We start from the raw sequence: 15,824 nt of genomic DNA, 5'->3' as shown, positions 1-15,824 counted from the left end.
AATGTGACGCTTCCAGTGTTGGGGAAGCTACTTTGAAGCTACTCATAAATTAAAGTAGTTAAGTCACAGCTTAGCTAGCCATCTGTAAAAGTCGTTAGCTATACTTCAAGTTAATTGTAGCTTTTAAAACTACTTTTGTTTTTTTACTGTCTCACATGAAAAAATTCAGGAGTAGTATGTATTATAGCAAACTGTATAGAACATTTCCTTGAATACCGTTTTTTACTTCACCACAGTAAATATTAAATTGTAGTTTATACATAAATATAAATGATATGTGTATACATTAACTAAAGCTGTTAATGGCCCCTAAACTATACACACCTTCCATTTCTTAATTTATTCCAAAAAGTGGCGGGGACATGTCCCATCTGTCCAACCCGCAAAATAGGCCCTTTTCACATGACGTCAGACATCTTCCGTTCTGCCGCGAAGCCGTGTAGATAAATGTGGTATGGATGACAAATGAGTGGAAATATTACAATGGGGAGAAAAACAAAAGGCTTATTAATGCAGTTTTATTGGACTGAAACACAACACTCTTACCTGATCGTGACTAACCCAGGAACCGTGTTTTTTCTACAGAGGACCAGTAAACACATTTGTCAAAAATCTGTCATTTTGAAAAATGGTAGGCGGACATTTTAAAAAGAAGTTTGATGTAAGTATTAGATCAGCAGCAACACTTTTAAAAATGGTTCTGTGTGGTAGTAGATTTCATGAAATGAATTGAGTAAAGTTTCCTTAACACAATTGTGTTCTTTTGTTTAAACCAAAATTGAAGAAAATGAATCCAACTTAATTTCATCATGTTCAAACTACTTAAACTTGTATAACGCATCTTTACTTGTCTGCTTTTAGTTAATTTCACTAACTGAGCAGCGGATTTGGAGTTTGCAGCATGCTTTGCATGCGAAAGCATTAGGATAGTATTTTTGTTGAAAAAGTACTATTTTATGTGCTTTACAACGAAATGAAAGACTTGATAGTGTTTATTGTTCAGTTGTCTTTAAGATTTAGAAGAGATTCCGTTTGTATTTTTGTGGATACCATCCTTCAGAAGAGTGGTGCGTGGGAATAGGTTATGGGAGAGCACATGATGTGTTTAAAAGCATCTCATCTCATCTTAATTGTTCATCATATATGTTAAGAAATGTTAAATCAAGAAGTTAACGCCAATGCTTTAAAGTAGTAATTCCTTAGTTTATCATGTGACATGTGCTTAAATAACTTAATAATTTTGCTTGATTTGTTCATGTAATATTGCATTAAAAATAAGTTTTGAAGTACTTAAAGATTGGGTAACACACGCAGCTTCTGTCAGTCTCATATTAATCTTGAGTACCTTTACAGTAGTATTGCATAGATTGCATCTTCGAAGAGTATTTAGTTTGATCAAATTTATAAAAGAGAGATACAGCTGTACGATTATTTCCGGGAAAAAACAAGCTGCTGGAGGCAGGCAGTTCGGGGACATAACTACAGCACGAGCACACAATACATCATTCCAGTTATCCCTTCGGGTTTTTACATTATGGGCGTAGGTGGCGATTGCCAACAAAACACAGACAAATGTCTTTCCGCGTGGAGTTCATGTCCGGCATCTTTTAGCACTGGGAACGCTGACCACCGCTCTAGACTACTGAAGGCCACTGTTATCAACTGAAGATTAAAATCCCTCATTTTGGCCTTGAGAAAGCCTCTGGCGCCCAAAAAGTCAACACTGTCTATTTGTTTATTCATCAAACCATACTCAGGCAGATATTTAATAAAAGGATCCTGAATATTTTTTTTTACTGTTCACATGTGAGTCTGTGTAGTTTCTTGTGATGCATTCAGATGCATTCTTCTCATCACTGTTATAATGGACTTTTAGTAGTACACTTACCTTTGGTTTAAAGGTTTATTACCGAAGTGATCCCTCAGTTTGTCAAGATTGTTTTTTTGTCGGTTCATGTTGGTCGTCATATTTCCTTATTACTCTTTCTCTCGCATATTCAAGATTTGCACTTGCGGAAAGGTATGAATTATATCAGAGATTTTTCTGGTTTTATAGAAAATTGTGAAGGGCCATTATACCTGGGAGAAGCCGAAAAATGTCTTCTTTTCACATCACAAACTCGTTTCTTACTGAGAACAGACTGGCAACATTTATGCGATTTCCTTTAACAGCAATTCATGAGAGACAGGTAAAAATACACATCACGTCTGATTCAAGACAGGTAAGAACAATTGAAGAAAAATGTATCATGCTGACAACAATGCAAGTTAAATGGGCAGCATTACAATTACAGTGTTTCTTCGGGCCTTAGTTTAAAACCTTTATATTGCACATAACATTTCCCTAGCGAGCTACTACATTTAAAAAAAATACTGAAAGAAGTCATTTTTGGTCTCCGACTACAAGTACTTTCAATCACTGGTAAAAAGGTTGAGCAGAATAATGTTTGTTCATGTTTTGCATTTTCTATTGTGACGATGTACATATGGGGAACTGTTCCGGAAATTCAGGGAACAAAAACGACCTCGTCTGTTTGAAGAATTTTATGAGAATACATTTCGAAAGAAAGAACTTAAGTGAAGAACTGAAATGCTTTGGACTTGTTTTGTGGTATCGCATAATGTTCTTTCCTAAAAACATTTTGCTTTTCCAAAATTAAAACTCTTTGGTGTATTGTACTTAACGTTGAAAGTATTCTTGAAATTTTACTTGAACCCAAAATCATATTATTGTTACTATCCAAAACCGGTTACATGAATGTGTATGTTTGAAGTTGTGTCATCAGGTTTTAAATGCAGGATTTAAGAGGTTGCAGAAATGTGCAAAGACACAATTTACCAGGAATACCATTAAAAAGTGAACTGGAGAACAAATGTTTTATATCATATATACATGCAAGATATAGAGTCTGCTGTGTGTGAGATGAAGATGAACAATTACTTTCAGGTCAAGATAACTCATGAGCCTCAAGGCTCTTTCCGGCTGTTTTATGCTCTATAATTGATCACCTTTTCTGAGCCTCTATAATTTTAATTCAAATCTTTACTTTGCCCTTTTTTTGCCTAACATTAAATGTAAAATAATTATATGACATGTTGTTAATGACATGAAGGCTTAGGATTTAACTACCCAAAACATTGGTTCCATTCAAGGACTCAAATTGACAGTTTAAAACAGGTCAGGAATAAAAAGGTGACACTGTTAATGTTTTTGAGTTTTTGTTAGTGAAGAAGAACGTAGCTTTGAGACCAAGTAAGAAATGAAAAACAATTTATTTAATTATATTAATGACACTGTGCTGAAGTATAATTCCGGTAACTGCAATTTCTCTTTATGAAGAGTGAACAAAAATGTACGATTAAATGTGTGTGTAACTGTGTCATTCGTAGACTTGCGCTAATGACCAAAAGCATGACGACTGCTCACATGAAGAAGGAGCATAAAGAAGCCCTTTAAGTCCAAACATGCTAAATGTAACATACAGTATATGTGTAGTTATGAATTTCACATATGCAAAACTCATTTGGTAACTTGAATTGTAATTTTGGAACGTTTTTGTGGATCCAAGGGTTATAAAATGTCGGCCACAGCTAAATGCATAATGAATGTGCTTTTTTGTCAAGTGTTAAGATGTATAGTTAGGAACATTTAATTGGTGGTGTCCATTAAAAAGTGATAATTGTGTGTTTATTTTACAAGATTTAAACAATTTATATCTTTTCATGAATTTAATATGATAAGCTCTTTTGGAAAGTGCACTATGCAGTCATTTTGAGTGTTAAGTGTGATGTTCTCTATGATCTTTCTCTATCTTTTATCTCTACAAAACTGTGACTAAGATAATACAATGACAGCCTTAAAACCAAATTGCTTGTGTGCTTGAGCTTTCTCCAACTTGCTTATTTTGTATAAAAGGACCGTGAGCTTTAAGATCAAGGTTTATTGTTTCGTATTTTCTCTCTCTGTATGTGTGTGTGTGTGTGTGTGTGTGTGTGTGTGTGTGTGTGTTTACAACCTTGACCACCTCATAGAGCTTTCAGATTTCTCCTAAAAAAACATTCAGAAATGAGATGTGAGCCTTCCCTATCACACTTGTCGACAGGCGAACGGATCACAAACACGGACAGCATGGCCTATCGTACTCGCATAAGGAGCTTCATCTGTTCAAGTTTGGTCCACCCAAGATCTGAGATGATGCTCACGAGACCTTTTCACAAACTTCCCAAACTCTGCAGTCAGTCCCCGCAAAATGGGTAAGCCTTTATCTTTATCAGTGCAACAATGTATGTTTTTGTTTGAATTTGTACATCTGATTTCATGCATGAATTTTAGCTGCGCTTACAATGTACATTTTTCTTCGTAAACATTACGACAATTACTTTACATGAACTATACTTGACCTAAAAACAGCCGTTTTTCTAAAATGACATTTAAAAAATATCATACAGGATTGCTATTCCATAAGACACCTACTAGAATTACACAATATAAGGCGCTTTATCGTGCTTAGTACGTGACATTTAAGGGACAGTTTAAGGGATAGTTATTATGTGTGTGTGTGTGTATTTGGGAAATTACGTGTCTGTAGTTCAACATGATTGAAAATGAAACCTTGGAATTCTGTTTGTCTGTCTTGACTGTTTCCAGCCTTCAGCTTCACCTCATACGATTTCAAGTCTGCTTCTGGTCTTCGCTTTCATCTTTTCCGCTTTTCCTTTCCAACACATTGCCCTTAAAAAAAATAAAAAAATACAGCATCTATGCACATTGTAGAAATAGTTTTCATATTTTTATTTAGTCTATTTGTACTTTTTACAACTATCACATGTATACAAATGGTCAGTGCTAAAGACGTAGAAGACAGTTAACTTTTTAAGGATAGACTTTTTTGACCGCGTTTGATTTATACTGTAGATGCTATTCTGATATTCTGACCGGCCATTTCTCAATATCCGTTCTTCAGCAGTGTCGTGGTGTCCTCGTGTTGCCGTTGCACTTCATCAATAACGTCAAAGTCCAGTCCCAATACTCAAGGACACAAATCAGAGAATGCATGAAAGTACCTGGATGTGTTCTCTACATCAAGGAGGCATTGTATGGAGCCTTGCGTGCATACGGATTTAGCTTGAAGTCTTAGAAGTCACTGCGGTGCGTCTTTCCATGCAGAGCCATTGAGAGAGAGAGTTCTGCCAACGAAAGTCCTAAACGCTGGAGCATCACGTGATTCATAGAGCCTTCAGACAGTTCCAGGAAGTTCTCTTTAAATGCTTTATTTCTTTATTTTTTAGGCATTAAATGTTTTTGTCTTAAATAGGTTAGAGGTTTACCTCAGTTGGTCTGTTTAGTCACAACTCCATGTGTGTGACGCGGAGCTGACCTGGGATCAGCGTCACCTGGGCAACAGCCCGGCAGCTAGCGCTGATTGCGCTACACCTGCGCTGGATTAGCTGCCGGGCATAAAGGCCGCGTGCGAAGATCACTCGAGGTCCTGGGTCGAGAGACAACACCGCTGTCACCATTCGCCCCGGAATGGAAAACGGAAGGACAGCGAGGGAAGCAGGGACGAGGACCTTCATACACGAGCACGGACTGGCCAATTATGATTTAAGAGCACCCAGGATGTTACCTTGTGGGACAGTATATTTTAAGTTGTTTAATAAATTCCCCGCTGGGGTTGCTTGCACCGTTGCTCTGTGTCTGCCGTGTCTCTTACCCCGTCACAAGTGGTGGAGAATGCAGGCGACTGAAGGAAGGAGACCGGTAGGGAAAGGCTATAATAATCCTCGTACTTCCTGGGTCTCGGACCGGACGGACACGCCCTCTAACTCGACCGCCCAAGAGGGAGGAACCCAGGGACGAAGAAGAGGAGAGAGGCCGAGAGATCGATGGCGCCGAACCAAGGGACGATCCCGAGGGCAGAAGGAGCGGACGAGCCGACAGGAAGCGCTACTTAGCTGCCCGACAGAGCTGTCCAGCCGCCAGAGCCTGCTGCTAGCCGCCCGACCGAGCTATGGAGCTGCCGGAGAGTGCTGCAGAGTCACCCAAGTGCGCTGCTTAGCTGCCAGAGTGCGACCCAGCTGCCGGATGAAGCTGCCTGGCCGACAGAGGAAGCGGCTCAGCGGGACGAGAGCGCTGCCGAGGACGGGAGTCCCACTCGAGGACCAGCCGGAGATCCAGTCCGTCACTAAGCCGGCCTTTCAACCAGCAAGCATGGGCTGGGATGTTAGGCCCCATTTCCCCACCCACCCCTACGATTTTCCCGAGGCGCCTACAGGAGCGATCGGAGACCAGGTTGACGCTTGGGGGGGGGAATGTGACGCGGAGCTGACCTGGGATCAGCGTCACCTGGGCAACAGCCCGGCAGCTAGCGCTGATTGCGCTACACCTGCGCTGGATTAGCTGCCGGGCATAAAGGCCGCGTGCGAAGATCACTCGAGGTCCTGGGTCGAGAGACAACACCGCTGTCACCATTCGCCCCGGAATGGAAAACGGAAGGACAGCGAGGGAAGCAGGGACGAGGACCTTCATACACGAGCACGGACTGGCCAATTATGATTTAAGAGCACCCAGGATGTTACCTTGTGGGACAGTATATTTTAAGTTGTTTAATAAATTCCCCGCTGGGGTTGCTTGCACCGTTGCTCTGTGTCTGCCGTGTCTCTTACCCCGTCACAATGTGTTACAAGTAACTTCCAGGAACTATTGAATGCCTCCATGAATCACCATTGCTGTGAAAAAATGGTTCCAACTGTGACTCAATGGTAATTTTTTAACAATGTGAAATATTAATAGCTCGATAACATCACCAAGTGCTTTGCCCTCGCAATTCAAATAATAGAGGTTTTCCATCATGTGCAACACATAGAGAATCAGATTTGTGAGCCAGTATGTGAAAATCAAATTCTGAGATAACAAGCATCAAAGTTCAATTTCAACTATTAATTTCACTATAATTTCAATCTTTGACATGGCCTCATTCAGTCAGCATTAAGGGTGCAATGTGTAATCTCTTGGAGGTCTATTGACAGAAAAGCAATATATTATACATAGCTATGTCTTCAGAGGTGTATAAAGACCTTACATAATAAAGCGTTATGTTTTATTACCTTAGAATGTTAGAATGAGCTATTTCTTTCCACATACACGACGGGTCCCTTTGCACGGAATTCATCATGTTGTTTCAATCACATCAGTCCTTAATGCACAAACTACCCTACAGTGTGCGTTTCGTAAATACATTATCTCCTTCGGCAAAGAAGCGAAAATGTGACATCATCCTACTTCTGTGTCAATCACCGTAGTGCTTTGAAAGGGAGGGGTGAGCGGTGGAGCGAAGCAGTTGGTTGCAGTTCGCAACCTCAAACTAGATGCTGCTAAATTACATACACTAAGTTAAGGTTCTTTACATTATTTAGAAAATAGTTTTCTCACAGAGTGGGTCACATGTTTCAATTCTAATTGCTTTTTTATAGTCAGCACAACCCACACCCTGGCAACCAGGGTACCACAGAGATCAAAACTCCTTTTCTCAACCTACATCAGATAAACGATCAACCAATCAATGGTGTTGCTTATCACCGCTGCACTGATGAAACGTGACTCATAATCCCCATATCTCTGTGTTTCTAAAAGAACATCGTATGCGTTCCTCCGAATATCAAATTCAATTAACACGTATTTAGATCTGCAGATGTCTATTTGCAAATTTCCTGATAACAGTCTGTTGAAGAAAGACTCCGTGAGAAAACATTTTCAAAGGGCACTTGACAAACATCATGACATTTGCTTATGAAAGCAAAGTTAAATAACATTTTTCCTCAGTTTCTCATCAAATCTTTGATGAATCAAACTGTTTGAATTTAAGTTTATTTCCCCCCTTGAGTACAAATAAAAATTAACCTTCAAATTTTCTTTCAAATTTATTTTCTTTGTATGTTAAAATGTAATGCAAAAGCAATGCTTTTAGAGATCCTGAGTTATCAAGTGCTAGATCAGCCACTTCTGGTTGTCAGTCTGTTCTATCTTTGCACAGGGGATCAGTTATAATCAAAGCCTCAAGCCAAAACCCTTTAAGAAGCCGCACAATGGATCTCTCAAAGGAAAAAAACACACCTTTACTTGTAAACCGTACAGAAACATTTACGTTGATGGGCAGTTTGAGGAGTTGCATTTTTTTAAGTGGTGAATTATTTTTCTGCCTTTTTTCCAGTCATAACTGTAAAAGACCAGAAGATCATAAGCGTGGTGAGAAGAACACATTGCTTTCACATTTTGTTTTCAAATGTCAGAGTTCAGAAAGATTTCTTGTAAAGCCTTCAGATTTGTCTTCTTTAAAATTCCCTCTTGGTTTCGAAAAAAACTTAATTGCATTTTATCCTCTGCAAACAAGAGCTACAGCTGTTTTGTTCTCTACTTCAATCGTGACATTTGACTCATCAACCCAACCCCTTCTATGTATGTTGCGATTTGTAGGTTTGATTTTAACTTGTTTTTTCGTTGGTAAGATTGCATCCGTTTAATAAAAAGAGATTGTGTGTGTTCTCAGTTCCTCAGGCTCGAAAGTGTTGGTGCACTTTGTAAATCAGTCGGGAATGAAAAGCAGTGTCTTTGTTACAGAGGGGGAGAGTCTTCTAGATGCTGTCATCAAGAAAAATCTTGACATCAGTGGATTTGGTAAAAAAAACAATATTTTACTTCTAAATGTTTATGTCTGAATGTATAGCTGTGGAAAGAGACAACTACAAAAAAATATTTCTGAATAAATAAGTTAAATGTTAATTTCTGATTCATTCTGTAAACTAGTGTCAACATTCCTCCCACATTCCAAATTAAAAGTTAGCTTTTTATTTGCATCTATTTGTAGAAAATCGAAACGGGACAAACTTGTAAAAAAAAGGCGTAGTGTATATTTATGTCCAAGCAAAACATGTATTTACATGTATTTTAGGATTAGTTCAGAAATTAATATATAATGGAAGATGCCTGAAGTTTCATGCATCTTTGAATTCTCCTGACTGACAGTTCTTGGCCTTTAGAAATGAAGTGCAAAAAAAAAGAAAAATATTATTTTCATGTGTGTCTCAGGAGCGTGTGAAGGTACTCTGGCTTGTTCCACATGTCATCTGATATTTGAAGAAAGTGTGTATGACAAACTGGAGCCAACGGTGGATGAAGAAATTGACATGCTGGATTTGGCTTATGGACTCACAAAGACGTAAGGCCTTTAGATGACTTCCTTCACACGCTTACGTACTAAATCAATGATCTTTATCTATTCACTTCCCAGATGGTTTTGGGAATGATTTCTGATTCTGCTCTGTCATTGGTTCAGATCTCGTTTGGGGTGTCAGGTGACTGTGAACTGCTGGATGGACGGAATGACAGTTTGTGTTCCCCAAGAGATCAAAGATCAAAGAGGAAAGCAAGATGCGCAGAGCAGCAAATGATACAATGACGCACACGCTTGATTACTATTTCATTTATTACACAGTCAAATGAGTTTTCTTTTAAGAACATGCATTTTGGTTATTTTACATCCATAATATGACAAACCGAACGTGGCTTAACCTCAACAGAAACATTTTCCAGCAGTCGTACTATTGAAGAAGATATTTAGAAAAATGTCTCTTTGGCTTTGTGTCCATACAATGAAAGTCAATGGGAGCCAGTGTTACATATATACTAAAAATATATATCTAAGAAAGTAAGTCATACAGGTTTTGAATTACATGACTATGAATAAATGATGATAAAATTAAAATGTTCCCTATATCGCTTTTAAACTGAATCCCACCTATATTTGGTTATTGTGGGTGAGTTACATAAAGGGTGACTGTGTTTAATGCCTAATGGTTAAATGTAGGGGCTATGGTGAAACGTGCTAGTGAACCCCTAGTGGTAAACTTGAGAATTGCATTATTTCCTATCTGTTCTTAAGCAAAACTCTGAACCTCTGGCTCACAACTACAAAACGACTTTCTTTACACCCATAGTTGAGTACTTACAAGGTGGACTGACATCTCTTATTTGTCTTTATGAATTCCTTCAATGCGTGAACCTCTACTGCAATATTTGAATTATGCAGATACAGGCTCACGTCAAGGTTACATACATTTCATTTATGCATCTTATCTAAAGCAACGGACAGTGGATTCAAGTTTATATACATTTTATCAGTATGTCTTGACCTTTGCAGAAACAAAATACACTCACAACTGAGCTCCGGGTAGCTGCAGTTTTAACCGTTTTTTTTCTAAAAGAAATGGGGATCTATAAGTGCGCTAGAACTTAGATAAAATGTGGTAAGATTAAATTAACAGATAACAAACACCCACACACACATACAAAACACACATTTCACAACTCTACTTCAGCTTTCTGTTGTGTATTCAAACAGTTGTCAGCAGATGTTAGTGTGAACAATGTGCCAAACATGGCTGCTTTTATTCAAACACAGAATATGTAAAAATGAGTACATCAGCAGTTAACAGAAATGCATTACTGAAACATAGTGTTGCCTTATCTTTTTAATAACATGATTATTCAACTATCCAATTCTCAATGATGATTGCGTTACATATAGATTTTTATTTAAACTATTCAATTATATACAGTGTGTTTAGTTTTGTGCATGACAAGTTTCCCACCTCATTTTATTTTATATCTCTATTATGCATTCAAAAGTAAACTTACACAGATACTGCAAACGTGGATAAACGTCAAACAGAAGAGCTTGGGTCAAAGCCTTTGGAGACTCGTGCCTCCTCTCTTGGGGTATTTGACAAACTGACACCCCCTTAAATCGAGTGTCAACCACAGTCTGTCAAATACTCTAAGAGAAGAGTCTATATCAGAGAAAGAGAGCTCGAGGGGTGGAAAGACCTGTAGAGATGAAAATATAAATCATGCAATTGTCAATAAATCTTAATTATTAATATACTCTTGTTATTTAGAGTGAATAAAGCTGGTTATTGTGTAAAGAGAACAGCACCTAAATGAAAAAGAAAATAACTAGGTGGTACAGTACAATATATAGACAAAAAAACAAATGAATTAATACAAGTGGACAAAACTAATGCAGTCTTCGAGTTTCACATTTCTCCTCTCATTAAGTAGCTTTTCATGCACGGTGGTTTCTTTCTCTTTCTTTTTGCCCTTTTATAAACTTCTCTTTTGCTTAGTTTCTTTTATCTCTATAGCCTCAATGTATTTCTAGTCTAGAGAAGCACAGTTTCAAACCTGTACGCAGAGATTCTGTCGGATCTCTCCGGTCCTCAGGGCTCCTGGAGCTGGACAACTGTCGTTCGGTTACGTTCGCCCGAGGTTCCTGGGTGTGTATGTATCAGACGCAGATGAGTGTGTTGTATGAAACGGACAGCGTGAGCGTTCACTAATAAGCCAACAGCATCAGGAGGAAGTAAAAAAAAGGAAGATAACACAGCAGCTTTAGAGCAGGAAATATCTGAAGGTTAAGAGACAACACTGTGTGTGTGTGCGTTAAAGTGGTTGTGAAATGTAAAAAAAGCAACTCAGAGTTTGCAATAACAGCCGCAAACTTTCCCGCCAAATTACTCCACAAACTGTAGACCAGTATATGTGTGTTGGGCTGCAAAGTCTTCAGATTACTAAGAGCTCGTAGAATTTCGAACCCCTGGAAATAGGAAATGCTCAATAATGCCATTCTTATCCATGCATGGAAAGGAGATGCATTTGGAGGCCTTGCTTGAAAACTATCTTCTTTCATTACCACTAATGTGAGTGCTCTCACACACACTTCCAAACCTCTAGCACATACTCACTTTTTTGGGCAAGGTGTAGTATTAAAATCACACAAGGTATTCTGGTCAAATATAGAAAAGCAGGAAACTGTGAACCTCATTCATAAAGAGCTCAGATGTCCCTGTTTTTTCACCTGTTGAGTTTGACCCAGATGAACTGTTTTTTCTGGCATTTGCCTCCACTTTCCAAGAAAAGTTTTCTGAGTCCAATTACATTTGAATTCAATTCCCAGCACCTCTGTCCGTGACATAAACTTGCTTGTATTGGAAAATTAATTTCAAATTCATTCCAACAGGGCAGACCTCGTATGGACTCGTTTTTAAAATGAAAGTGCAGTGGGTATAAAGGACAAAACTTAAAATGAGACATGAGGTTGAACAAAGTTTTGACACCCTGTGTTCAGTGCTGCTGGTTGAGGCGTTGGTGTGAGTTTGCTGAAGTGTGAATTTTAAGCGTAAGGTAAGTCTGATTTAGAAAACTTTGGCTGACATTCTTCAGTGCCCCATTGTTTTAATACACACCGAGAATAATCGACTTTCACTATTCTGACAGAGTTTTTAGTTTAACCATCAAAACTCTCCACAGTCTGTTCTTGTGGTCGAGTGGTAGTGTTGTACTCAGCTGTTATATGGTGATGTGTACATTTTCTATCTAAGATGTTGTGAGTTTTCACACTTTATTTCACACTGCTGATGACTGCCTATCTGTAGTGGGTCTCACATTTACCCTGGATCTTCTCATTTGACGGGCACCCACATATAGCTCGAGAGCTTTAGATTGAATGGATCTAAGCCCAGCATGAGACGACATACTTTCACACTCTTTCTGAGCACTTGCTGCCCTGTTCACTTTTTCATTTCACGTAAATATCCAAATCCAAGTGTTAAATATCTTAGACCGTTTCTGCATATCTCATGTTAATCTTGAGTAGTTAGAGAATAGTATCACACCCTTTAAATATCCGCGGAGTCTTTTGTTTGTTCACATTTATAACAGACAGATACAGCTGCACGATTATTTCCAAAGACATACAATAAATTGGGGGGGGGGGGGGTGTTTGAGGATGGGGAGAGCACCCATTTCCCACAAAACACAGACATTTGACTCACTTCACTTACCCCATGCAATTCATGTGCACCATCTTACCGCGCCATCTATCAGTTTCAAACAATCTCCAAATCCACTGTTTTTATAACTTCCATCACTGAAATGCCATGAACACGATAACCTACAACTCCAATTCTCTCACTATCGCAAGAGTAACGAGCTGAAGCTGGAGGCCCACAGTCCAGCCAATCTTGATGCAGCACAGCCAATCCTGATGGCAGGCAGGTCATATCTCGTCGGTGGACACGTGGGCAGGCAATTTCTTTCACTTTTCCGGGAGAATCGCCCAATAAGGGACTAGAAAAGTTGTTACGAAACGGATTTTCATGTTTGAAAAAACTTTCCAGATACCTATACGAATGTTGGGCAATAGTATCGAGCACAGAAATACTATGTGATAGGTCCAACTTGTTTTTTGACAAGTTGACCATGTCAAGCCTGAGAAGACAGTATGTTTGACATTGTAAATAAGTCATGATGCATGAAACGGCTGCTTTAAATAAGGAGTAAAAATAGTTTTTTACACTTGGGGCAATGTAATTATGGGCCCTTTACCCTGCGTTATTGTCAATCCTGGTTATTCACTTTCATTACATTTACATTACATTTACATTTAGGCATTTGGCAGACTCTTTTATCCAAAAGCGACTTACATTGCTTTATCCTATACATTTTTCATAGGTATTTGCAATCCCCTGGAATCGAACCCACAACCTTGCGTTGTTAACGCAATGCTCTTACCACTGAGCTACAGGAAAGCATTATGTCAAACAGTGCAAATGTAACCCCGTGGTTAACCTTCTTATATTAATTTCCATATGCAATAAAGTTGATCCCATAATCTGAAACACTATATATTTGCATTAAAAGATAAAGAGGTGCAGTCTAAAAATAAATAGTAAAAAAAACAAAGTATTTAAGTATCATCATTATAATTATAATCTGAAGTAGTATTATCAACAAATGTTTGTGATTTTATGCAAATAAAAGCTTTTATTTATTAGCTTTCTTTAATGCATATAGTCTATTGACGGTTTCATCGGACACACCCACCTGGCCCGAAGTTAACATTCAGTCTGAGTTAAGTAGCCTCTAACAAATTATTTTATATTTAATAGATATGAATATTTTAGTGTATATTAATTGTATTAAATCTTGCAGTTTTTCTTTCTGAGGCCTATCAGAAGTTAAGTTTGGGGCACATAATGTTTAAGTTGTTCATGCTAAAACCATCTATATCATAAAATAGAAACGGCTGATCTATTTCTTGATGCAGGGATCAAAGAAACATTACATTTGCTGATGGACGATGAACTTCCTTTTTTGTCATAAAGAATGACTGAAACAATTGTAGAAATATTTTTGCTGATGCAAACAAATCGATTGTTTGGCTGTGGCTGTGCACTTGTTCAGTTTGAGCAACCCTTCTGTGCTGATCCTAGACACACTTTAAAGCGAAAAATTGAAGAACAATAATTACTAAGTTGTCCAAAACACTCTTTTAATTTTAATTTGTAGTGTTCAGTAACGCATTTATTAGGTTGACAACCGATAAGCCAATGATTCACAGTTCTTTTGAAATATTCAACAGTCATTCGCATAGTTCAGTGAAATGATAACTCGATATATGACACAACGCAAACAAATAAGGACGGCAGTGGAGATGTTTACAAAAGTTACAAGAGGCCAGCACCTAACCTTACATGTCTGGTTGTAAACAACGAAAATTAACATTGCAGCATGGCAGGTTAGGGTAACAAAAAATCTGATTTAAAAAAACTGCTTATCATGTTTTGCCATTTAGTACAGAGTATCATAATATGTAAGCACATTTGTCTGAACAGTGTTAATATATTATGAAAGCTGTCATTGTGTTATTATTGTGCGTCCTCAGTTTTTCTTAAAAAAAAAATTATGATAATAATAATGCACTATATACAAAGTGAAAAAAACAACATAAAGTATAATTGTTTAAATGAATGTAAAGATGTGTTATTTACAAGTTTATCGTATCATTTTGCTTACAATGTACAATTTCTTAATGACATGCTTTGTACAAATGTGCAATGTGATGAACAGTTTGTAGTAAGAGCTTTAAATTGTTCAGCATGCAAGAAAAAACTGTCCGGCAGTTCTGGTGGTCAGTGCTCTGTAGCGCCGGCCAGATGGCAACAGTTCAAAGAGGGAGTGAGAGGGGTGAGCGGGATCCAAACTAAATAGTAAATGCACTTTTTCTCACTCTAGCGATGTGGTGGTCTTGGAGGTCGAGCAGGGGGACACCAATAATCCTCTCAGCTGTTCTGACTATCCATTGTAGTCTCTTAATGCCTGATTTGGTAGCTAAACCAAGCCATACAGATATGGATGAACATAGGACTCGATGATGGCCGAGTAGATGAGCTGGATCTAGACCTGTAGGATGATGCATTTTAATTAAAACCTACATGATATTTGTATTCCTAGTTTTGAGTCGCGAACAAGCATTTAGTTGCTTTCAGAGGCCTTAATGTGGTTTATCAGAATGTTGGTTTGTAAGTGAAGACTGTTGCATACATAATGTCCTGGCAGTAAGTGTTGTCGCCTCTCCGATGAAAACGATTGGCACGCACTTTCGTTCATGCATTTGAGAAACCGAGGACACTTCTGGTTAGTATATAAAATGATAGATGTAGAGTAGCCTACACAATGCATAGTTTAGGAGCATAATGTATAGTGCATAATTTGGGTACTGTAGGGTTGTACAAGGTCATCCTTTGTTATTCTTGATTGAAAACATTCTAGATCATCACTAGAAGGCAAACAAACTAAGAAAATTAAAGAGCATTGAAGAGGGTGTTTTGGGCCAATTATAACAACGTATTTCTGAACAGAAATGTGTGTCACGGCGGAAGCCAATTATGTTAATATGTAGTTGCCTCCATATTGTGAGACTACAGAG

General features: G+C 38.2%; 1 protein-coding gene across 1 annotated transcript; it reads left to right on the top strand.

Annotated features, from left to right (window-relative positions):
• Positions 1-3,271: 3,271 nt before the first annotated feature.
• On the top strand, positions 3,272-9,765 carry fdx1b (ferredoxin 1b). The gene is made up of 4 exons (XM_056747046.1): positions 3,272-4,254; positions 8,547-8,674; positions 9,086-9,215; positions 9,333-9,765. The coding sequence occupies exons 1-4, from the start codon at positions 4,067-4,069 to the stop codon at positions 9,445-9,447; spliced, it is 561 nt and encodes a 186-aa protein (XP_056603024.1). The 5' UTR covers positions 3,272-4,066; the 3' UTR covers positions 9,448-9,765.
• The last annotated feature ends 6,059 nt before the right edge of the window (positions 9,766-15,824 follow it).

The sequence above is a fragment of the Triplophysa dalaica genome, chromosome 4 (assembly GCF_015846415.1).
Source record: "Triplophysa dalaica isolate WHDGS20190420 chromosome 4, ASM1584641v1, whole genome shotgun sequence".
In the NCBI taxonomy this organism is placed as follows: domain Eukaryota; kingdom Metazoa; phylum Chordata; class Actinopteri; order Cypriniformes; family Nemacheilidae; genus Triplophysa; species Triplophysa dalaica.
This window is presented reverse-complemented; position numbering and strand designations above follow the sequence as displayed.

Coding starts and splice junctions, on each gene's coding strand:
- fdx1b (XM_056747046.1), top strand. CDS start 4,067: ATGAGATGTGAGCCTTCCCTATCACACTTGTCGACAGGCGAACGGATC. Junction 8,675..9,085: donor TCTTGACATCAGTGGATTTG/GTAAAAAAAACA, acceptor TGTGTGTCTCAG/GAGCGTGTGAAGGTACTCTG. Junction 9,216..9,332: donor GCTTATGGACTCACAAAGAC/GTAAGGCCTTTA, acceptor TCATTGGTTCAG/ATCTCGTTTGGGGTGTCAGG.